The sequence below is a fragment of the Camelina sativa genome, chromosome 1, assembly GCF_030686135.1.
Source record: "Camelina sativa cultivar CO46 ecotype springtype chromosome 1, ASM3068613v1".
Lineage (NCBI taxonomy): Eukaryota > Viridiplantae > Streptophyta > Magnoliopsida > Brassicales > Brassicaceae > Camelina > Camelina sativa.
The window spans coordinates 25,364,981-25,388,024 of NC_141880.1; the positions used below are offsets into that span (position 1 = coordinate 25,364,981).

A 23,044-nucleotide genomic window follows, 5' to 3' on the forward strand; every position below is an offset into this window, starting at 1 on the left:
AGTACGCCTGTTTGATTTGAGTATACGGGAGATTTTGTTTTATTTACACAGCACACACTAATCTAGCCGTTTTATTATTATTTTTAATTTTATCAAAATACCCAACCTCTACCGCTATAAATTACGAACCCTGCCACTAATTTTCTCGCCGCCGCTGTAAACGCCCAAATAAAATCGCGTTCTTTTTATCAACATTGTCTCACTGCGAAATCGTAAATTACTTCAATTTGCTTGGATTGTCAAAAAAAAAAAAAGTTTCATTATTACAAAAAAAATACTCATGCTGACGTAAATAATTTAAAAGGATTCATTATATATCATTTTTTTTTTAATTCAGTTCGCAAAATATTCACCAGAGGACAAACTCTACAAATAAAACCAAACAAAAAGGCACTACAAACACATCTTGGTTACCTTATTTAGCTAGGTTACTTACTTGCCTGACACGCTTCTTATTGCAAACAAAGGCTTATTATTTATTAGCAGAACAGGGTAGAACAAGCAACTATATTCTTCAACCCCAAAGCTCTCTAAGCACAGATGGTGCACACACTAAAGATTTCTCCTGCATTTTCTTCTTAAGATAGAATCTGCACAGGACAGGTCCTGCTACCTTCCAGACAAAACTGCATTTCGAAACACCTTTATGAATGGCATAATCGTATACTATGTTGTAGAGTGCCAGGGCTGGCGGATAGAGTTCTTCCAGACTTTTCTTGCTGTCTTCAAACCTTGCAGCTCCGTAGAACTCCTGCGATATACGAGAAGAAACTGTTTTCTTTTTAGATTGTATTTCACCAAGTTTTGTGATTGTATCTTACTTTTGTTCTTTAGAGTGGTATTGGATTCAGGATATTACCTCCTTGTATCTCTCAATAACTGAACCTGCATGAGTGGTCTCCGTATGCATTGCGTGGGTCATCTCAGCTTTGTAATCATTATACCACCGTCTACATTTCTCCATATGTAACTTAGAGACAGGCTCATCTTCGAAACACGGGAGTTTATTGATCTCTGAATTGTATGTATACCACAGTTAAACACATATTATGATTTCTTTGGTGATCTGACTATATGTCTAATGTCTGCACTAGTAACAAGAAGGGTCCTTTACCAAATGATGGTGAGAGTTGCTCTGTTGTCTGTGATATAACAAAGTCATAGATTAATCCAAGAATAGAAGTCGACTTGAATTTTTTGTCCCGCTCCATATAATGTGGAAAAATGTCGGGCCTCAGATCATTTGGGAGATAGACCGTAGCCCCTTTCTTCGGTGCATCAAGAGCATCATAGTATATATCTATTAGCTCTAGCATTTTCTGCTTCATTTCAGCTTTTTCCTCAGCTCTCTCATCTCCTAGTATGAGGAACCGGTCCATTATTGCTAACCAGCTATCTGCAGCCATTCCTATAACATTGCTGTGAACCCGAGAAAAAAAACATAAATTCCAAATATTGATTCTGCAAATACTAGACAGTTTTGAATCTTTCAGTATTGGATCTTAAAAGTGAGTTATGAGTACCTGGAATGAAATCCTGCCTTCAGGAACATTTCGAAAAGCTCTTCTTCCAATTCTTCCGGTGAAAACTGGCTTGGCTCTTTAGCAGTATTACTTTTACTGGGAGGAGTCAAACTCACCCACGGTTCACTTGGCTTGAAGTGTTCAAGTAGCTAAAACAGAAAGCAAACCGAAGAAAATTAGGTCACAACACTTTTAAATTTTACTTTCTAATGCGGTGGATTACCTCAGGGTTTCTTGATATGAAATACATATCACCATCAAAGTCACCACCTGCAATCTCGTCGCCCAAGGATCTTGGACCCTTTTGAGGGAAGAACACAGCATACTTGGAATTTCCAACATACTCTTCCAAGGCCTTAACATATGTAGCCTTAAGTACATGTATGTCTCCAAAATGTAATCCAGGATTTCTATAAACTAACACTTCTCCCGATATTTGCCCACACTCCCTACAAAACCATGACAAGAAGCATTGACAAAATGAACAACTAACTCACAATTCCCTGAAAGTAAGTCACTGTTTCTTGTTTCCACGTAAAACTCAAAATGAAATTGTAATAAAAGAGTTGAGTAGCATACAGGATGACACAGACTTCATCTTCCTTAAGCTCTCCGGTAGGATCCACTGTGCCCATGAGATAGTAAGATTCGGTCACAGGAAGCTTGCCTGCTTTGAGATCATTTTTCTCTGTCTTTAAGAGAATAGACAGATGACTCTTCAAGTGCGGTTCGTCAAGGGGGATACCAACCAATATCATTTCTGCAGCATTTTGGTCGTCCAATTCGCCATGATTAAGGGCAGCTGCACAGACAAAATGACTTCTTAAAAGATCCATCAAGAGTCACATCTTAGCTACTTAACTCAGTAGTTTTAGGGACATGATTACAGGTAAAAATGCAAAAGAACCAGAAAGCTTTGGAATTTAAAGCACCATTAAGTGCGGCACGTTTGTTGTAGAATATGGCTTTCGACTCTTCCAGCGTGTTGAGCAATATATCCAAAAAGAATTCATTAGGGATTCCTCCATAGCTAAGCAGCGCAACCAAATTTCTTGATAGCTTTGTTCTTCTTGGTGGATTACTGGATGATTGAAACAACTAGATGTCACAAGGATAACTTCACTCCACCATAAGAACATTTGAGGGAGAGAACTTCAGTATTAAAACAACAAGTAGTCAGAACAAAATACCTTGTCGTTACTACCTCCAGGGCGTTAAAGGTGCTAAAATTCGGCAAGGAATCTGGCAACACCTTGATCATAGAAGGTCGAACCTGGACAGTCCGAGAAGGAATCTACCAAAATGGGAGCAAATTAAGGAATAGCTTCCAAACATTTAAACCAAAAATTTAGAAAGAGAGCAGGGCCAGCAGGCTTACTTTCTTGTTTACAAGGAAAGTTCCCTTAACAGCATAGCCATTATAAAACATCCGAAACTGGATCAGCAGAGGCTGTTGGAAAAAGTAAGTGTTACTTGTAGTCTTTAAAAGACAAATATATATGATCAAGCAAAAACAGGGGTTTTATATTATATCATCCATACCGGTTCTTGGCCACATGCTTCCTGTCCTTCAAAATTTGAAATCGTACTCTTAATTCACAGATAAAAGAAAAATGACAAGGAATCCTAGGAATAACAATAGAGTGAACAAAGAGCTAAGAAACCATCAAAGTCATGGAAGTAGGGAAAGGACCTTAATATTTTCACTTCTGAGACATTTCCCTTTAAATATATTTACTGGACACATCCCGGCAAGGTCCTCAGAGATGTAGCCAGTTCCATCTGAATGTATATATGGTTTCCCATTCTTATCAAGAACATCATTATTATCTTCATCCTGCCATTGGAACAGTTAGAAAAGGTAAAAGCATATAGTGAGGCTTAGTAAATCACTAAGTAAGGCTAAGTAGATAGAGACTGAGGTCCTAATAGACATGTCAGTTAAGGAAGTACATGGCAGGGTATATCCTTGATTATTTCGAAGTTAACTCCTGTCAAATCAACTTCAAGCTTCTTAGTCTTCGAAAGAATCAAAGAAAACCTGAAGCATTGACAAACAGAAAAGTGACTTGAATTACATAAGGGAAGATCTTTCAAGGAGTTCAAAGATGAAACTGTAGCACTTGTTTTCCCTCAAACAGGGGAAAAAACAGGAGTACCTTGCCATATAGTTGGCCAAAGACGACAATGTATGGACATGCATAAAATGCATACGAGCTTCATAGATTGACTTCCCAGAAAAGATATAGGGTTTTTCCATATCAATTGAAGCTGTAGAGTCTGTGCGTATAAAGTAGCATTTCGCTCTCTTTGTAGAAACATCTCTGTTTTTGTCTTCTTTCCCTCCATCTTTGAAAACTGTTCAACGGAATGTTAGAATAAGCTCCAAAATCAAAGAGTACTTAATCAGAAGTGTTGTGTGTCCAATGGCATGAATGATAGTTAATGAAGACGAGAAAGGAAAACAACCCACCAAAAAATTGATAACGACGTAAACCAACCATGATACCATTCTTGGCAATCCCTTTGTATGTGAAGTAACGGTCACCAGGATAGGTTGACGATTTTTTCTGGACATCTGTAAATTTGACCGTTAGAACATTTTCATCACCCAAGACCTTGTGCAGGTGTGTTCCAGTGTTTTCCAGTAAAGGGCCCTGCGAATATCGTATTGACAAGTACCAGCATATTAAGTCACTGTCAATGTCAAGGACTTTATCCTACTACTGAGACGTTAAATTTTAATAGACATATGGTAACAAATTGCTTCAACAGCCATATCTTGTGAATTAAGCCTTTTTAGCACAAAGAACATATGTGGGATGGTAAAATGAAACATGAAAGGTAGTACTTGAAGAGCTGAATCAACCTTAAATGTGTAGCTACCATCGGGAGCTACATGACATTGATAGTAATGGGTCTTCCCGGTATCCCATTGTAACTGGAGAAACAAAGCAAGTAAGAGGATGCAGTTAGTAAAACTTTGATACCAAAGTCAAATTCTCATAGCAGAAAATGATTATCTAGTAACGAACAAGTCTCTAATTCTGATCAAATCGCCCCTACAAATGCAAACACGAAATCTGAAAATAATAACCCAATAGAACAACAAAACAGCATACCACGCTTCGGCCAGTTTGAGGACAAAAACGCCGGCCCAAGCTGTCCCAAACCGCTGCTTCATATGCAACCATGGGCAAATCCTTCCATTGTCTGATTTCATCAGCAGTTAAAACCTCACCACCAGCAGTTTTAATCTCACCCAAACGTTGCCTACATAACACCAAAGGTTAAGTATTAGCAGGAAAGGTAACTTTCACCAAAACCAGTCACTTCAAATACTTGGATAAGAGATTATAGTAATTAGAAAACTTGCAGCACAAACATTACCCTGGGATATAGGTAAGTAACAGAAACGCCTTCTTGAATTCGAGTTCGCCCAAAGCTACCAGCTGAGGAATCTGCATAGATCCTCTAATGTCTTCTCTTTGCAAAGACTTGGGAGAAGGAGCATCAGAATCAACAGACATCTCTTCTGCAATCGCCCAACAACAAACAAATCATAAGAAAGTAACGATTTTTATACTATTTCAAGAGTCGTCTTCTAAAAAAACACCTCCGAATCCAAAACAAAAATCACACATTCACAAGCAAAGAGAGTGTTTGAGATACTGACCATGAAGAACCCAGCGCACGTGACTTCCAGAGGGGATACGAGACTGTGCCGGAGACCCACCAGAGGCAGAGCTCAGCCGAGGAGAGCCAGTGACACCAACGGCCTGGTTGACCGTAGAAACGATGAAGCTGTCGAGGTTGCATATCACACCAAACTGCAAACTAAAAACGTCGCAGACCAACCCAAAAGCCAAATTCTCTGGAATCGAAGAGAGTCTCTGCCTCGTCTCATCATTGATCGGAGTAAGATTGTGTTTTCTGTAGATATTCACCAACGCCGTTTCAATCCGACCCGAAAGATCGATCCTTGACCTCGAAGAAGCATGATTGGCACTGCTGCGTAAAGTAATCATTTTTTTTTCTTCAGGTTTGTTCGTTCTGCTTCTTCTTCTTCTCAGCACATTAAAAGGGTTGATGAAAATACCCAGTAGACTGCTCAGTGATCACTGTTAATGGCGATATTTCAAAAACAGTAGTGATTTTGATTTGACGACACAAGAAAAAATAAATAGAAGTTGGCAGCTTTTTATTTTTCTCTACTAGATTTCGTTTTGACTTCCAAAACGATTCGATTTTTTATTTTGTTGTATCATACACACAAGTTCATCATCTAACTCAAGTAATTTGTCATGTACGCCTCTCCTACTTTAGTCAGTTAATTTACCAAAAAATGCAATATTTTTTTTTGTCGCCAAGTAATGCAAACGCCGAGAAAATATCACGTTTCTGCTGCCTGCAACTGCAATCGTTGTGGCTGCGCCCCGACACGTGGGTTAAATCCACGAGTTTCTTTTAAAAACGACATCGTTTTCATCTAGGGTTGATGGCTAAAAGCGACGTCGTTTTTTTTTTTTTTTTTTTCCGTTCCACAATCTTTGTCGCCGGACTCCGACGAGGTCAGTGACGAAGAGTTTGATTTCACTGCAATAATTGTCTCCTTTTCTTTTACATTGATAAACATATCTCAATCTCAGTTTACATTGAGAGAACTCAGAAGCCGAGAAAAAAAAAAAAAAAAAAAGATTGTCTTTTTTTTTTGGGTCCTGTTTTGGTGAATTGGTATACATCCGATTCTGGCATTTGCTATTTTGGCATAATTGAATCAAAAGAATGAGTACTGCGTCGGCTTTTAGTTCAGTTTGCTTCGAACGAGGATGTTGGTTCCAGGTTTGTTTCTATTATTGAATCCACATTGATGAAGTTCAAACTAATTTTGATCCCCTGTTTAAGCTCATTGTTCGTAGCTTGTTTTATTTTTATGCAATCTGAGAACCATACAAATGTGGGTTTTTCTTCTGTTTTGAAAAAGGGGGAAAGGAAGATTCGTGTAGCGGATAAGCGAGTCAATAAGCTTACTTTGGGATCCCATGTGGCTTCTCCATCTTCAATGAGCGTCAGAGTTTCAGCCAATAGCTCTGCTAAACCAGAAAAGGATATTCGGATTGGTCTTCTTGGTGCTAGTGGCTACACCGGTGCTGAGGTTTGTGCAATGTTCTTCTCTCTTCTGTTTCAAAGTTTTACTCTTTTGGTTTTGAAAATGAATCAGAGCTCAAGTGTTATGAATTTTTGTTGCTAAGTATGTGGCTTTTTTGGGGTATTGTCCTCCTTATTTAACTTAAGCAGTGAACATACGCGAACTTTAGCTTTTATTCCGGTAAAAGAAAGATATAGAAGCTTAGTAGTCATTGGTTTTTAAGGTTAACTTTAAAAACTTCATAGGAAAGAATGGATGAGGTATCTAAGTTTTGAATTTAGCAAATGATTTGGGATACCTTTTTTTTATTGAATGGCAGATCGTCAGGCTTCTTGCAAATCATCCGCATTTCCAGGTCACTCTGATGACTGCTGATAGAAAAGCTGGCCAGTCAATGGAAAGCGTTTTCCCCCACCTGAGAGCTCAAGTATAAGTGATTTCTATCCCTAGTAAAACTCCAAGAGTTGAATCTGTTTAATGATACTTTGTAATGGGCATTTAGTGGTCAATGATTAAACCTTTTTCCTGTCCTCAGAAACTACCTAGTTTGATCTCGGTAAAGGATGCAGATTTTTCTACTGTGGACGCTGTATTCTGCTGCTTGCCTCATGGAACAACACAGGTCCATATTTCATTTTATGCTTCCGTTACCATTTGTTTCAAATCTTTTCCTAGCTTAACAGAAATGAGTGCGTTAATTTTGATAGGAAATCATCAAGGAACTGCCCAGCGCGTTAAAAATTGTTGACCTTTCAGCGGTAATTCCCTAGAGAAATGGCTTTTTTGTTTTTGTTTTTCTATATGTGATATGCTTATCTAAGATAAACTTTTTTAGGACTTTCGGCTGCGTAATATTGCAGAATATGAAGAATGGTATGGTCAGCCACACAAGGCAGTAGAGTTACAGGTACTTTTCTCTCTAAAGCTATTGCTTGATTTTGTGTCTGTTGTGTTCATAATGCTTACACTTACCAAGTGTCATGCTGCGTTCAGAAAGAAGTTGTGTATGGTCTAACAGAGATTCTAAGGGAGGACATAAAAAAGGCACGCCTTGTAGCTAACCCAGGCTGTTACCCGACTTCGATTCAACTTCCTCTTGTTCCTTTAATGAAGGTTTATTTGTCTATTCTTTTCCGGAATGCGATTATATTAGACTGTCTAGTCTTCAATCAACTCCACTCAATATGTTGACTTTGATGCAGGCAAATCTCATCAAACATGAAAACATTATTATCGACGCTAAATCTGGTGTTAGTGGAGCAGGTTTGAACTTACTCTGATCTTTATTCATGAACAATGATGCAGTCAAATGTTTGTAGTTTCTTAACTGATATGAAAATATCATCAGGACGTGGTGCTAAGGAGGCGAATCTTTACTCTGAGATAGCTGAAGGCATTTCTTCTTATGGTGTCACACGACATCGTCATGGTAGGTGACAATTTAATTATTACGCTTGAGTAAAAATTTGGTTCTGATTTGAATACAACTGTCTGTTTTATTTTGTAGTTCCTGAAATTGAACAGGGATTATCTGATGTTGCACAATCAAAAGTAACAGTCAGTTTTACGCCGCATCTCATGCCAATGGTACATAAATTCTAAACCTGTTCTCTATGATTTTAGCCTCAAAACCGATTTACTGATCTTCGTTGTTTGTGCAGATCCGCGGAATGCAATCAACTATATATGTGGAAATGGCACCTGGGGTTACAACTGAAGACTTACACCAGCAATTGAAGACGTCTTATGAGGTGATGATTACTCTTGTGTTGTACGCCAATTACTAACTTTTGTTACTCATTATGTTTCACAAATGTTTTATAGGATGAAGAATTTGTCAAAGTGTTGGAGAAAGGAGTAGTTCCTCGGACACACAACGTTAGAGGATCCAACTATTGTCATATGAATGTCTATCCTGATCGAATCCCCGGAAGAGCTATCATAATCTCAGTGGTAAATTAACCATGTTCTAATGTAAAACTCATCTTTAACTTTCCAACAATGCCAAATTGGTTTATAAAAAGCTGTCTGGTTGGTGTTGTTGCAGATTGATAATCTCGTGAAAGGAGCTTCGGGACAAGCATTGCAAAATCTTAACATAATGTTGGGATATCCCGAAACAACGGGGCTCCTACAGCAGCCACTTTTCCCTTAAGTTATTCCAAATTCCGCCTTTAAAACGGTGAGAGAACTTATTTTCTTTGGTTTGCTCCGCTTCTAGATGGTTTCTACTGTCATCACCTTAACCCTTCTAATTATCTTTACACTTATCTTCCAGATGACAAACCTGAAGCTGTTAGGGACGGCATTGTTGAGCATAAAAAGTATTTATTATAAAGACAAAAAAGCTTCTCTTACATTGTTGTATGTTGATTAAGTTGAACAATAACCTTTTCTCTTGTTTAATTTATCGAATTCAAGTTTTCGTTTCAGTCAGAGAAGAATTTTACAGGGGTGGCCAAACTAAACAGAGTTCTTTTGGTTATTAAAGAGTTCAGGTTTCAGAAAATAAGTACCTTTAATGTGAGTTCGAACTGGTCTGGTTCAATAGACAGATTCAAATGCTTTTAAAACCATGCATATCAATAAAGCGTGTATAAGCCTCATTTACCAAACACTATGTTCTTCACATTCCAACGGTTGGAAAGAGAGAAAAATTCTGTGCAATATGGGACACCGTGAGAAGCAGCCTCTATATAAAAAGTTCAAAACCTTTCTCTATAATCCACATAGTTATGCTTCTTTCTTCCACACTTCTCACTCAGCAATCTCTTGAAAACCCCCCATTGGTTGCTTTCTTATGAATCTGTTATGGTCTGAATACGTTGTTGGTCATCTCCGCAACTTCCTGGGCCTCAGCTTGTTCCTACACCAGAGCATGAGATTAGGAATGACAACAATTTGAATTCCATGACTGAGATGTGAGTGTTAATTTAAAAGGGCCAGCCATACCTGGAGCCGGTGTATTAGATACATCAAGAAGAGATGAACAAAGACCTACAAATTCATAAATGATGTCGGTTAAAGGCTCCATAAACTCACAAGTACCGCAAATGAGATTGAATAGGTAAGCGAGCGCCTCACAAGGTAAAAGAGTAGGAAAATCCGCGCTATCGGGTACCGCCAAAGGAACCTTGTGGCTCTTACAGCTCCTGAGTCTAACAGTTTCACTGCATTTTGGAACTGAAGAGAGAAGGCAAACAAAGAAATAAACAGAAGAAAAAAAAGTTAAAAGTGAATGATGAAAAGCAGAGTTTTTCTAAATGGGCTCCTAAATTTCTACCTGTGTGCTTGCTGTAGCCATGTGTCGATGATACAACGGAAGAGGCCTGAAATTGTTTTAGTTAAGTATCGAAGAACAAACACAGCATAAATGTAGACATTAGAACATAAGACAAGTTTAATACGTACTCGAGTGTCTTGATCTCAGAATCTTCTTCCCAAGTTGCCGATGGGCGCCGTGAAACCCTGCTTTTTTCTACCTCTACCTGAATCAACAAGTTTAGAACCTTTCTTGTAAGTAGCATGGAAAGCAAAAGCACATAAATTAACTATAAGGGCTTTGATGTCAGACCTGTGCTTCGTGTAGACGTTTCACCTCTTTCTCTAACTGAAACTCTGCTGCAGCCTTCTCACTCGCTATAGTCTCCAGCTGCGTTTGCTTGTAGTACTGAATTAAAACCCAGTGGCCAGAAGCTATCAGACAACTCCCCAATATGACTTTAATTTAAAGAATCGGTAAATTCTCTTGTTTACTTTACCAGTAAATCTGTTAGTTCACGGTAGCGTTTCTCCAGCTCCGTATGCTCCTACAAGGTCAAGGGTATATAACCATTATGCTCATGTTAAATAATCATATGCATTAAAGGTACCACTTGACGAGCAAAAGCAAATAAATCAATTAATCATAGTCACTTCTGTTCACAAGACCATCGAATGAATCTTTCACACAAAAGATTCAAAAGAAGTTGACAGGACAATGATATTTACTGCATTCAATATAATCAAAATGGGTTTAATAGAGAACTACCAGGTCAACCTTGTCCAATTGATAGAAATTGAAGGGTCGTAATTACGAAATCTCATAATTATAGACTAGGAGAAACAAACAATCAGAAACTGTTAATGCGTTGACAAGAAGAGACAGACTCTCAGAAACTGTAAATGTCACCTGACGTGAGTAATGTTCTGCATCCCTCTTCATGGCTGCCATTTCAACTCTCAACTTTTGCATTTCAGCCTATAACAAACGAACAGATCATGTGTAAATAATAATGCTAGTATAGCACAAACACCAAATACTTCATGCCCTCAAGGATTCCAATGTTAGTAACATACCTCCATTGAAGAAAGTTTCTCCTCGGCATCTCTTTGACCTTGCCGAGCACGGTCCACTTCGTCCTGCCATGCTTGAATCTGCATATTTAAAAGTTACTTCTCTGGAGTAGCTAAACTCTGAACTTTGAAAAGCTGATAAAGTTGTTTTTCAAGGTTTAAAATATTTCTCACTTTTGGAATTTGATTTCGATAACACCTGGTGTTTTATTATGTGAAACGACCCACATAAAAATACAATAGTAAGATTTAAACTCAAGCTACATGAGTTATCAAAGTTACCAAGGGATCATAAATACTTTGTGCATATATGTTCTATAGTTTCTACTTCTAAGAGAAAATTTCAAAGTGTGCTACTAACTCATAAGTAAACTTCGACAATGTCGAGCACGATAACCTAATATAACCTGGATCACTTGGTTTGCTTCATCTGCGGCCTTCTTTTGTCCTCTGCGAGCACGAACTTCCATATCGTGCAGCTCTTGATTTAGAGATGTACATTCAGCCTGAGTATTATATGCCAATTATTTGCATTAAATTCAAATATATGAAGATGCAGGAACAAATCCTATTGACGATAAGTTCATCTACCTCAAGTAATGCCACCTTCTGTTCTAGATCTGCCACTTTTGCTGTCCTTTCATCAGCAATTCTCTAAAATACCAGCCAATTGAAAACTCAAATCAAAGTAGTTTTTGAGAAATAAAAGTTCCACACAGAATCTTTACACTATTCGTGAATTTGTAGTATATGAAAGTACAAAGGTTTTCTAACTTTCCTTTTTAAAAAAAGACAAAACACAACTTGAAAAAGAGAAAGCCAACAGTCAGAAACTAACAGCATATTAAGTTGGATAGCCTATTTGAAATGTAAACAACTGATAGTAGCGCTCAATCCAAGAAGTCTGTCTCACCTGAATTCTAACAAGTGCTGTGGAAGCATCCACAGCTCTGTGCTCTAGGTCCCTTTCCCTTTCCATGGCAGCCTGTCTTAGAAAGAGCAATTCATGTAAAAGAAAAAAAAATGATATAATATTTCCATTGGAAATAGATTTGGCATCGTTCAGGCAACAAACCATCTTTGTGGCATTATGTGCAGAACGCTCCTCTTCGGCTCTCCTTTCAGTAGTGGCAAGCTCCTCCCGCAATGCCTGGAATAAGAAAACATAGGTTCTATGGTCTGAGGACGTAATATGTTTATGTTTGTATATAGCAAACAGAAAATTATTGGAAGCATTCATGAAAAAACTATAGTAATACCTGCATCATCCTAGTCTCAGCCAATTCTCTGTTTCTCATAATAGACTCCATGTCTGCCTAATAAAAGTAAATGATTTTACTAAAATTTGGTTTGGCAACTGAAGAGAGGAAGTAACTAGGACCATTGAAGACGCATGGTATGTTATAATAGGTAACACAAAAGAAATTTCGTGTAAGTGAGAGGCCTAGAAACCTGGAGAGACGACAATTTTCCTTCGTTCAGAGCAGACTTATTTTTCAGGGCATCCATTGCGCTGACAAGTGCTTCTATCTCTGAGTTCTTAGCTGCTAGTGCCTCAACCATGCTTGACTCTACTTTCGTCACTTCACTTTTAGCAGCTGACATATCTTTTTGCAACTGTCTAATGCTAGCTTCATAGGACTTGGTAAGCTCTTGCTATTACAATAAAAACGAAGAAATAAAATTAGGTGCACTTCCCACCTTCATGTACACTTTTAATTTTCTTGTCTGGGTCAAAAGAAACTCAAACTTTTGAAATTTACCTCTGCATTGAGAAGCTCTTCCAATTGTGCATTTTCCGCCTTAATTTCTTGAAGACGGGATGAAAGTCCACAACAAACCTAAAAGCAAATTAAGACAAAAGAAGGATACATCTGAAATTGGTCAGGTCCAACCATAGGCATGGATAAATCGTATCTTACATATGAAAGAGTGTTTAACCACCAATTCCATGCGGTAAACTACCAATGGATATTTGAGCTTACCCTGGCTAACCTGGCTTCTTTTGACTGCCCAGTGGAAACTGTAGCTTTTAGCAACCCCTGGGCCTAGAATTAGTAGAAAGATTGATCAACAGACTTTTAAGAAGACAACATACATTGAAAGTCAAGTGGCAGACATAGCATTTGCCATTTTCTTCATTATCCCCAGACTAACTAACCTCTTCAAGTTGATCTTGAATCTTCATGATCGTCTTATCAGCTCTAAGATCCTTCTCTCTCTCCAGAACGGTTGAGGTGTCAGGAACTTTCTGTTCCTGTTCTTTCTCCAGATTGATTGAAGTGCCAGCTTTCGCCTCATCACCCGCGCTCTGAGCAACATTCCCTTCACCAATCGGAGATACATGCACTACAGATTCCAATTTCTCGAGGTCAGTTTTTGAAGAATCATCTAATTCTCTTTGAGCGCCTTTTTTGGGAGCATCAACCAGGTTCTCACTGACAGCGACCTCAATTTCTTTGTCAGGTAAAGACGGCGATGGTTGCACCAAAGAATCATTTGGAATATCTCCATCAGCATGCTTTGACTTAGCTCCATCACCGTCCACAACAGATTCTGAAGCTACCACAGCAGCATTTTCACTTTTTGTATCTGCCGCTGACTGTGGAAGTGATTGAACCCTCTGAACATCTACATCAATCGGTTTAATCTCTGTTGTCTGCAAAACAGGTCCTGATGAAGAAGCCTCTTCAGTGTAAACAGAACTTTTAGATGGAGGAACCTCTGACTGTGATACCCCTGGGCCGGATTGATCACCAGAAAAATCTCTTTTGCTAGAAGATTCTTCTTTTACAAGTTTCTGTCTAGCCTACATATACATTCCACAACAAACAAGTTCATCTTAAACAAGCAAAGATAACAACTTATGGACAATAGATCCACGGTCATACCTTTTTCTTTGAATTGGTTCTCTTCCCTTGAGGCCCTTTCCTACCCGAAGCTTTAGCCATCCCAAAGAAAGATAAACACAATATAAGAGACATATACATTGACTAAAGGTTGAAAATAATAAAAGATATTGCTTATATCAACTCCAAGACAATTCCCACTGTCTACAAGTATAACTTCTGACAGAGTTACTTGAAGTTCATCAAATTATTGGAATTTAAAACAGCACAATTTGTATTAGACATTTCCAAGATTCTTCTGACATTTTCAAACTGTAATCACAGATCAAACAAGTTCCAAATATAAAAGCTTTTGCACCACAGTTATGTGAAATCAGAGTAATCTCTCTCCACAGTACCTGGCAACTGCAACTCGCTCTGTTCTTCCGAAAAATCTTCAACCACAGATTTTGCTCTTCGATCCACAACCTCAAATAAATCTAACGAAAACCAAAAAGGAATCAAAAAATTTAACGGAAACTTCAAAATTGGTATCCCGATATGAACGGACGCAGATAACCAATTTTACCTTCGGCAGCTTTAAGCCAAGAAGCCATTGATGATCAATCAAATTAGTAGAAGGTAAACTCCCGACACAAAGGAGCTTGCTTCCATGCACCACCGGGCTTAATTCGCGATTTTGATGTTATAGAATCAACCAATCGTATCGCGGGATCGAGTTCTGATCTCTGTAAACAGAGTTTTTGTTCCAAAGGAGAATCAAATAGAAAGGCGACGAACGAGTTCTTCAGATGTTTTCCCACTTGAATACGCATATGAGCGAACAACGAAGAACTCTCAGATCGTTGATCTGCTGATGTCACGACCACCTGAGTTACAGTGGTCTAGCAGATCGTGACCGTCCAATTTTGGATTATGAGATTTTGGATTACAAGAAAACGACGTTGTTTTGAACTATTGACTAACGTACTGAATGGAACAGATTAATACGTCGTCGTTTTGTTCTTCTATGCCATGCAAATTGAGAAATATAGAGGACAGACATAACGCCCATTATATTGTGAGTTCTTTTCTTGCCTCATCGTCCTAGATGGACACTTTAACTCCTTATGAAGTGAAGGGGTCAAAGACTTTCCTACTAGTATATCATCATAATGTCAGGAGGAAACGATATCTTCAAAGATGATCGTTTCTAGCTAGCTACTACTACTTTGTGAAGGGGTTTAGAAGGATCGTCTCGCCATTTTAATTTTACAATCTAACCAAAGCCTGAGCAGAGACTATATATATCTAGTTTTTAACAACTATTTGTTCTAGCCGGCTGTTGATGGAACCACCTTCGATCCGTACTAACTACCAAGGTCCTTGAAACGATTTTTTTATCAAGATTTTTTTTAATATAAACATAAAATCCATGAAAATTCTTGTATGTTTGCTTCCATTTACTCTGTGTGGATTCACCCCAAAAAAAAAGATCGTAAGAATTTGAGTATATTAACTGTAGTAAAAAAAATAGATTTTGTTTGAGTACATTATATAGTTCACTAGTAAAGTCTATATTTGACAACTTACCACATAAGTTTTCTTTTAGATGGGCACTAGTTATATCTTGATATTTGCTTCTCGAACAATTGCATCCGTTCTGATTTTGATAAGTTATGTTATGTGGCACCCAATAATCTCACTTAAGCCTATTTTTTTCGAATTTCATAGAATACAAACCAAACTTGCCAAAACGTAACGTCACTTCTTTTATTTTTTTCCGTTGAATGACAATGAACCGATACAAATGGCCAATTTATCTCACTCAAAGGATGGGGAAATTGAACTTCCGAATTGAAAACGTGACGTCCATAGTCTTTTTCAACTAGGCTAAAGGCGCCTCTCAACTTTCAAGGTAGCGTCGCGTAAAAACTATATATGCATAATTGTGTTTCTTGAAAAGATAAAAGCATTTCTCTTTTGGTACCTTTTAAAAGTCTTAACTCTAGTTCAATGGAGTTAGTTCTTAGAATAAGGAAGATGATAAGCCACTAAACCGACCCATTAGAAATTTCATTTCTTTATTGATTAGTTTTATCATAAAAAGAGTAAATCATTTTTAGTAAATTAGAGAAGTCTATGCCCACAGGCCACAGCCACAGGCTATATAAAAAGTTGTGTTATCTAGCCTATTATAAATGTATATAGGATGCTTAGAATCTCATGGCCGCTTTAACCGCATCATAAAGCTCCCCAAGACAGAAATTTGCTGCATAATATCGTCTAGAATTGTGCGTACTTCTAATTTTAATACATCAAATAACGCAATATTAAAAATAAAAAAAAAGCAAACAACATACCATCACATTCGTAAATGCTCCTAATCCTATTTACTGGAAGCACCATTTTTCATGTCTTAGGTACTTTTTCACAATTAATTTACTAGCTCTAGATACCAATGACTAAATACGCAGGAAAATAAATCCAAAGTTGATTTTTAGGAATATAACCCCAAAATTGATTTTCAAGAAAATATTGAAAATCATCTGTGAGAAATAAAGTTCATACATTACCATATGAAAGTACATATGTAGTTACAATTTATTTAATCGACTTTTCATAGTTGTTCTATCGCATTTTATTTTAAAAGATCTCACAACAAGAACAATATATACAAATTATAGATTATCATTATATATAAAGAAGAGTAACATATGGGTATAATTGATCAGTAATTTAATATATTACTTTTGATCAAATCATATGTTACACCATATGAAGTCTTTTTGAATCATTCAAACCAACATAATCAATAGGGACGCGTATTCGCATCACCCACTGGCATAGGATAATAGTCACATACAATATATATTAACTCATTATCATGACACCTGAACGAGCCACAACCGATACTGAACGATTGATTGGCCACCATCTGAGTGTAGTGTCCGCATTCACCTTTGCACTTGTTGGTGGCATAATCGTAGTTTGGCTTCTCCGTATACCAATACTTTGCCGCGATCGGACCGCTCATTTGGTCCTCAGGCTGGACCCATCCCGCGGCTATATTTTCCCCGTAAGGTCCACCTGAATGTCTCATGGAGCTGTAGTCGCAGACTCCAGCTTTGGCTTGTCTGTTTGCGAAGTTCTGTGCGTAGGCCGCTACAGTTTTGTTCCACACCAATGGAGCCACCCCGACCTCGGCTCGGATCTTGTTGTGGATCTTTACCGTTTTATTCGGTTGGACATCATCGATTGGTCTTACCTTAGGTAAACCATAGGCTCGAGTTAAAAGAACAGAGAATAAAGTCAGTACGACGAAGCTATAACGAATAGACGACATTTTGTTATGTTTTGTTGTATAATTTGTTTTTGGAACTTATGGTCTGATTGTTCTTACTTCATCCTCCTTTTGTAGGCCTAAGAAATTAATTAAAAAGGCTCTGCAACTAAATATTTAGATTATAAAATTAACTAGGATTAACAAAAAGTTGGTTAAAAAACAATTAAATTTTTTTTTTAAAAACCAAAAAAAGAAAAGTTTGTTTGGTGTGTACAAGCGAATTTGGAAATCATTCATTAGTCAATCTCACACAATTAAATTTCGAAATCCCTTATAATAACATAATTGTAGGGTAAATCATAGTTTTAGTATAAGATCTTAGATTTCAGAATTAACAAAAGAAAATTTGATGGCAATATATATATATATATCAAGAATTATGCATTCTATCATTTCATAGATAATACTTTTTTTTCTCAATTCTATATGACTTTATAGATTTTGATTTTTATAAGAAAAGCTTCAAAATTCCCAAAATATATATTGTAGATTGTGATTTATTAGTTTATTTTTCTTTCCTTAAAGATTTAACACCAAAATTAAAAGAAAATAAAATCAAAGCTTTGAATGATGAGTAATATTTAGAAAATGATTTAATAACATACTAGTCAGTTAATTTTTATTATTTTTCAAGAACATCTATTATATATATCAATTTAAATTCAGGTGTTAACATATTCACAATACACCAGATACATCATAAATGTAATGGTCGTTAGTCAATTCAATTAGGTTGAGGGATATTAATCCGACTAAGGGATAAATTATAATCCTAGATGTATGAAAGAGTCCCAAAAACAACTTTATGGTAGAAGATTTTTCTATACAAAAATATATGAAAACAATCATAAGTTTTGTTGTAAATGCTTACTCGTAGTCGTAGTCGTAGATTAAGGTAATTAAACACAAAAAAGTCAGAAGCAATTACGTAAAACACGATCGTTAATCCCATCAAAAGTCGGTCTCTGATTGGTCGTAAGAAATTAATCATTATCATAAGTTCTATATGTATCAACAAGACTTGTAAGCAACGTATAATCCATCTAGTCTTCGTAATATTATAATTCACGTGAATTTAATTCAACACCCGTGATTAGTTCTTACCTTCATTCTCGGAGAGTAATTGTTGACTCTTTCATTTTTTTTTAGCATTGAATCATAGAATGTTCATTGATTTCTTGCTTCGTATAACGTTTTTGTTTGAATTTGTGAAGTTTTTGTTTAGGCGCTCAACAAATTTTACTTTGCCAAAAAATCAATATTTATATATTTTTTTTGTCTGTTCAAAAGAAATAACTCAAACATGCGTTTTCTTATGTTTGATAGTTGATACAATGCTAATACAAACCACTAGATTACAAACTCATGTAGCTCATAATTGGGTCTATAATAACATGTTATCTTAATATCTATAGATACTCATGTTACACATTTGACACCGTATTAATTCTTTTTGATTAGTCGGGAACTCCGGATGCTATTCATCAATAGGGACGAGTATTGGCATCACCCATTGGCCTAGGAGCATAGTTACATACGACCCAAACATTCTCATTATTAAAACACCTGACCGTACCACAACCGAGTCGTGTCGATTGATTAGCCACAATCTGAGTGTAATGCCCACACACATCACTACATCTGTTGGTTTCATAATTGTAATAAGGCTTCTCCGTCAACCAAAACTTAGTCGCGATTGGACCGCTCATGGTGTCGACAGGTTGGACCCACCCGGCGGCTATATTCTCGCCGTAGGTTCCATCGGTGGAATGTTTCATGGCGCAGTCTCCGGATCGTTCGTTAGCGTAGCTTTGTGCATGGGCAGCAAGTTTTGGGTCCCACACCAAAGGAGCAACCCCGACCGCAGCTCGAATCTGGTTGTGAATCCTTAGCGTTTCTTGCGGTTGGAGATCATCCATTCGGTTTATGTTTCTCAACCCATAGATTTGAGTTAAGACGATGGAGAATAATGCTAATACGACGAAGCCATAACCAGAAAACGACATTATTCTCTCTTTCGTGAAGACGTATCAGATCCTTTTTTTCTGATATTGTTTTTTCCTCTCCTTTTGTAACCCTCAGAAAACAAGAGCTCCGTGACTATTTTTGGGATTCCAATATTTACCATCAAAACCATCTAAAGAAAATAATTAAATTGTCTTTCTTTCTGTCAGTTATGAAAATGTAAAATTATAGACTTTTAGAAATTTCTTAAAATAACAAAGATATAGGATATTGATATCTAATTTTACACATCAAGCATTAACCAAATAAATTATCATAAATTTGAATAACAGTTTTTTTAGATATCTTCATATAGAATTCGTATTATTATTATTATTTTTTTTTTGATTCGTAGAAAGGACTTTGGTCAAGTGTGTTGTTGAAAACTAATTTAAAGAAACAAATGTTAGTTTTAATGCACAACACATCAAATATAACATGTATTATATAGATGTTTTCAAAACTAGAAAAATATATAAAGAGATCGATGAGATTATTAATATAAAATGCAAAAAAATGAAGGCAATCATACGATTTATTTGTTGTTAGTGTTTTACAAGGTTATCTTCCAAAATGATTTAATTGAACTCTGGTAATAGTTCGCAACGTACGTTCGCTTAAACCCTTTAACAAAAGAGAAAAACGTACGTTCGCTAATCCTACCAACAATGGTCGTCGAGTTAGTTACTCGTCTAATCTCTCTAAACTGTAATCCACGTACACGTGATGTAATAACTCTCGTGAGTTTTATCCAACACCCGTGATTTATTCTAACGTAAACCATTTCTTTAGATGGTGAGATATAATATTTTGTAATCCAACACCGGTGTTGCACTAAAGTTTTATATAGATAATGCCAATTTTAACGTATATGCTGTCACGTTAATTTTTATCATTATTATTGCTCAGTTAAGTCCAATACTCAAATGTTCTAGTAATTGATTAGATCTGATTGGGTCTTTGACATGAACGTTGATATATCAAACAAATAAAATATTTGGCGAGATAATAAAATTTAAAAGAAACAATTTGTCAATCACGTAACTGAGAATTTGTATCGTTCTCTTGCTTGGAGTTGGAGATAAATCAAGAAAAACATAAGAACGACAAAAATAAAATAAAGTATATAACACCGCGAGTTTATTTATCGATTTGATAATTCTCTTACGTTACAAGCTTTAATTTCTCTCTCTCTATAGTTTAATTAACACACCCGTGAAGAGGATAACCGATCGAAATTATATGACAACTATATTTTTTTATAAACATAACAGAAATTGATTTTGATCGCGCACGGCTAGAATGCCACTTTGGAAAAAAAAAATATGTGTGCCAATTTGTAATCTAAGTGCCACCTATAAATGTGATATCCCAAAATTACCCTTAATGAAATTACAGACGAATTGGTACAACTGAAAAAGAATTGAACAACTAGTACAAATAGTTTAACTGAGTGATATACGACAAATAGTACAACTGTTATAACTAAGATGTACTAGGACAAGTAGTACAAATGATACAATCAAAGAGATATAACATGGGTACAACTGGTAGGTATAACTGAGAGATAATAGAACAACTATTACAACATGTATAACTAAGAGATAACAGTACAACTAAAACAAATGGTATAACTAACAAAATAAATAGGACAGCTGGTACAAATCGTAAATCCTAGCGCTGCCACCCTCACTAACTCGTCTCTGCTTGCTGATTCTCGCTCGTGGACTGTCTTCTTTTGCAGCGATTGTGCACATATCTCATCCAACCTTCACTTGATCTCCCCTCCTCACCACCAACTCGTCTTCCACCATCTTTATTGTTATTCCCCACCTTCTTCTTGTAATCCTTCTCTTTTGTTAACATCGCCACAAATCGCCATCTCCAGTGTAACAAATAGAGAATCGAGATAAGCTTTGGCTATAGCGGCACACACAGAACAATAAGAACAAGAAATCTGATAAGTTCAAAGAAAACCCAAACTTTTTGTTTTCTCAGATCTGTAGATCTGTCGGCGAGAGAGAAAAGAGAAAATAAATTGTTAAGTGTTTGAAGTAAAATTGGGTAATTGTAAATATAATATATGGGTTTTTGGTCTTTTCAATGCATTTTAATTTTAAAAAATATTAAAAAAATAAATATAAACATAACAATGGCATTCACAATAATTTTTTTCCACAAAGTGTCATTCTAGCAATTGATTCATTTAATTTAACCAACTGATTAGTAAAGAGAGACATATCTATGTCTCACGTGAGCAATAGGTTGTTTCATAATACAAGTAGGAACTCAATGTCGGTCATGAGACTGAGTGTTAATGGCTGAGATAAATGTAGAGTACACAATTTCGAGGAATAACTTGTACGAATTGACAAAGGTGATATAAGTGGTTGCATTTCCCACATTAATAAGTGTCAATTTAGAATCCAAATCCGTTTTTTTTTTTTGGTAAACTAAATGTTGTTAAGAAACGTCTTTAACATTATCAATTTTCCTTACAATCACATGCATGATGACCATAATATATTTTTAATTCGTTAATAAAATCGAATCATTAATAGGGACGTTGGCCGATGTAGTTCCTCGGAGGATCATAGCTACAAATCACTCAAATGTACTCATCATTCTTACATCTCACTGATCCACAAGCTAGTCGAACCGAGTCACGCCACACGATCTGAGTGTAGTGTCCACACACTCCACCACCACCACACGTGTTGCTGTCATAATCGTAGTTTTCCTTCTCCGTCATCCAATACTCAGTAGCTACCGGACCGCTCATTGTTCCCCAACCCGCGGCTAGATTCTCGCCGAATGGTCCCGAGGAATGCTTCATGGCACAGTCTCTGGCCCGTTCATCTGCGTAGCTCTGTGCATAGATCGCAAGAGTTTCGTTCCACACCATTGGTCCGACTCCAACCATGGCTCGGGCCTTGTTGTGAACCACGAGCGTTTCTTGCGGTTTGACATCACCGTTTTCGTTGGCTCTTGGCGGTTCAGCGGGAGTGTGACGATAGGCTTGGGTTAAATCGGAGAATAGTGCGAGTACGATGAAAATATAACCAAAAAACGACATTTTATTCATTTTTGTCTTGTGTGGGTAATTGTTTTGGTATTTATTGTGTCGTGGAAAAAACATTATCTTAGGCTAATGTATATATAGATGTTGCGTTGGTGGGTTAAGCTTTATTTCTGTCGAATTATAAAGTTGCATAGAATAATATATATATATATATATATATTCTTAAATTAACTTTTGAATTGTTGATTTGTTTTTAATTAACATAGTATATGAAAAACATATTACAATATCTTACCATCAACTTCTTTATCCCATGTTAGATTGACAAAAAGACACATTTCATTTATTATATAAGTTGTTTTACATTGCAAGTAAAATAAGATTTTAAATGCATTTATATAATTTTATAGATTGCAAATATAAGCAATGGTTCAAATCCATTTCCAAAATTTTATGGCTTTTGACTTAATTTTGATATCTTCTACAAAAGTCAAGTGTTTTATTTAAAGATATCTTTCTAAAGTGTTTTTTTTTTTCCCAAAAAAAAGAAAAAATATATCTTTCTAAAGAGAAAGTCATTTAACTATATCTATTTCAATTTTTTTTTTACTCTTAAGAAGACTTAAACCAAGTTAGATTTATATTTTTAAAAATTTTGTACTAAATTTAGAACGGCATTTTGATATTTTTGTTACTCTTAAGAATTTAAATAAATTCTTAGATTCTTTTTTAGATTTGTTGATCTGACTAGATACAAATACACTTATTAAAATTAGAAGAAGAAAAAATGCATATAAATTAAGAGATCCTGTTTACCAAAAGAAAAAAATAAGATAT

The 23,044-nt window shown here is 36.4% G+C and overlaps 3 protein-coding genes and 3 pseudogenes across 6 annotated transcripts; 1 reads left to right on the plus strand and 5 right to left on the minus strand.

Annotated features, from left to right (window-relative positions):
- Window positions 1–289: 289 nt before the first annotated feature.
- LOC104702425 (putative RNA-dependent RNA polymerase 5) lies at window positions 290–5,941 on the minus strand. The gene is made up of 18 exons (XM_010418283.3): window positions 5,200–5,941; window positions 4,914–5,058; window positions 4,646–4,796; window positions 4,393–4,464; window positions 3,997–4,180; window positions 3,683–3,881; window positions 3,477–3,564; window positions 3,217–3,360; window positions 3,066–3,086; window positions 2,902–2,973; window positions 2,714–2,817; window positions 2,456–2,604; window positions 2,103–2,325; window positions 1,747–1,972; window positions 1,524–1,672; window positions 1,115–1,419; window positions 860–1,014; window positions 290–751 (listed from the first exon to the last, which is right to left on the minus strand). The coding sequence occupies exons 1-18, from the start codon at window positions 5,549–5,551 to the stop codon at window positions 515–517; spliced, it is 2,976 nt and encodes a 991-aa protein (XP_010416585.2). The 5' UTR covers window positions 5,552–5,941; the 3' UTR covers window positions 290–514.
- Window positions 5,942–6,001: 60 nt separating this feature from the next.
- Window positions 6,002–9,104, plus strand: LOC104702387 (putative N-acetyl-gamma-glutamyl-phosphate reductase, chloroplastic). Its single transcript, XM_010418243.3, has 14 exons — window positions 6,002–6,365; window positions 6,508–6,678; window positions 6,992–7,099; window positions 7,208–7,294; window positions 7,380–7,430; window positions 7,508–7,579; window positions 7,666–7,785; window positions 7,875–7,935; window positions 8,021–8,101; window positions 8,180–8,259; window positions 8,334–8,423; window positions 8,497–8,625; window positions 8,720–8,854; window positions 8,951–9,104. Exons 1-13 carry the CDS (start codon window positions 6,309–6,311, stop codon window positions 8,825–8,827), a joined length of 1,215 nt encoding a protein of 404 aa, XP_010416545.1. The 5' UTR covers window positions 6,002–6,308; the 3' UTR covers window positions 8,828–8,854; window positions 8,951–9,104.
- A 67-nt stretch (window positions 9,105–9,171) lies between these two features.
- LOC104702377 (golgin candidate 1) lies at window positions 9,172–15,111 on the minus strand. Of its 2 annotated transcripts, none has more exons than XR_015564061.1 (21): window positions 14,425–14,752; window positions 14,255–14,335; window positions 13,899–13,948; window positions 13,169–13,816; window positions 12,993–13,055; window positions 12,771–12,848; window positions 12,460–12,663; window positions 12,267–12,323; window positions 12,083–12,157; window positions 11,921–11,996; window positions 11,599–11,661; window positions 11,415–11,513; window positions 11,011–11,088; window positions 10,844–10,912; window positions 10,434–10,481; window positions 10,247–10,342; window positions 10,084–10,160; window positions 9,956–10,001; window positions 9,757–9,855; window positions 9,625–9,669; window positions 9,172–9,538 (listed from the first exon to the last, which is right to left on the minus strand). XR_015564061.1 is itself a non-coding variant. In XM_010418231.3 (21 exons), the coding sequence occupies exons 1-21, from the start codon at window positions 14,450–14,452 to the stop codon at window positions 9,482–9,484; spliced, it is 2,133 nt and encodes a 710-aa protein (XP_010416533.2). In that variant the 5' UTR covers window positions 14,453–15,111; the 3' UTR covers window positions 9,172–9,481. The 2 variants fall into 2 exon arrangements, 1 of the variants encoding a protein (XP_010416533.2); XM_010418231.3 differs by having other exon boundaries at window positions 11,921–11,992; window positions 14,425–15,111.
- Window positions 15,112–16,508: 1,397 nt separating this feature from the next.
- Window positions 16,509–17,249, minus strand: LOC104702366 (pathogenesis-related protein 1 pseudogene; annotated as a pseudogene). Its single transcript, XR_015564066.1, has one exon. The product of XR_015564066.1 is annotated as a pathogenesis-related protein 1 pseudogene (transcript).
- Window positions 17,250–18,424: 1,175 nt separating this feature from the next.
- LOC104702356 (pathogenesis-related protein 1 pseudogene) lies at window positions 18,425–19,227 on the minus strand (annotated as a pseudogene). Its single transcript, XR_015564068.1, has one exon. The product of XR_015564068.1 is annotated as a pathogenesis-related protein 1 pseudogene (transcript).
- Window positions 19,228–21,645: 2,418 nt separating this feature from the next.
- LOC104702346 (pathogenesis-related protein 1 pseudogene) lies at window positions 21,646–22,363 on the minus strand (annotated as a pseudogene).
- Window positions 22,364–23,044: the final 681 nt, after the last annotated feature.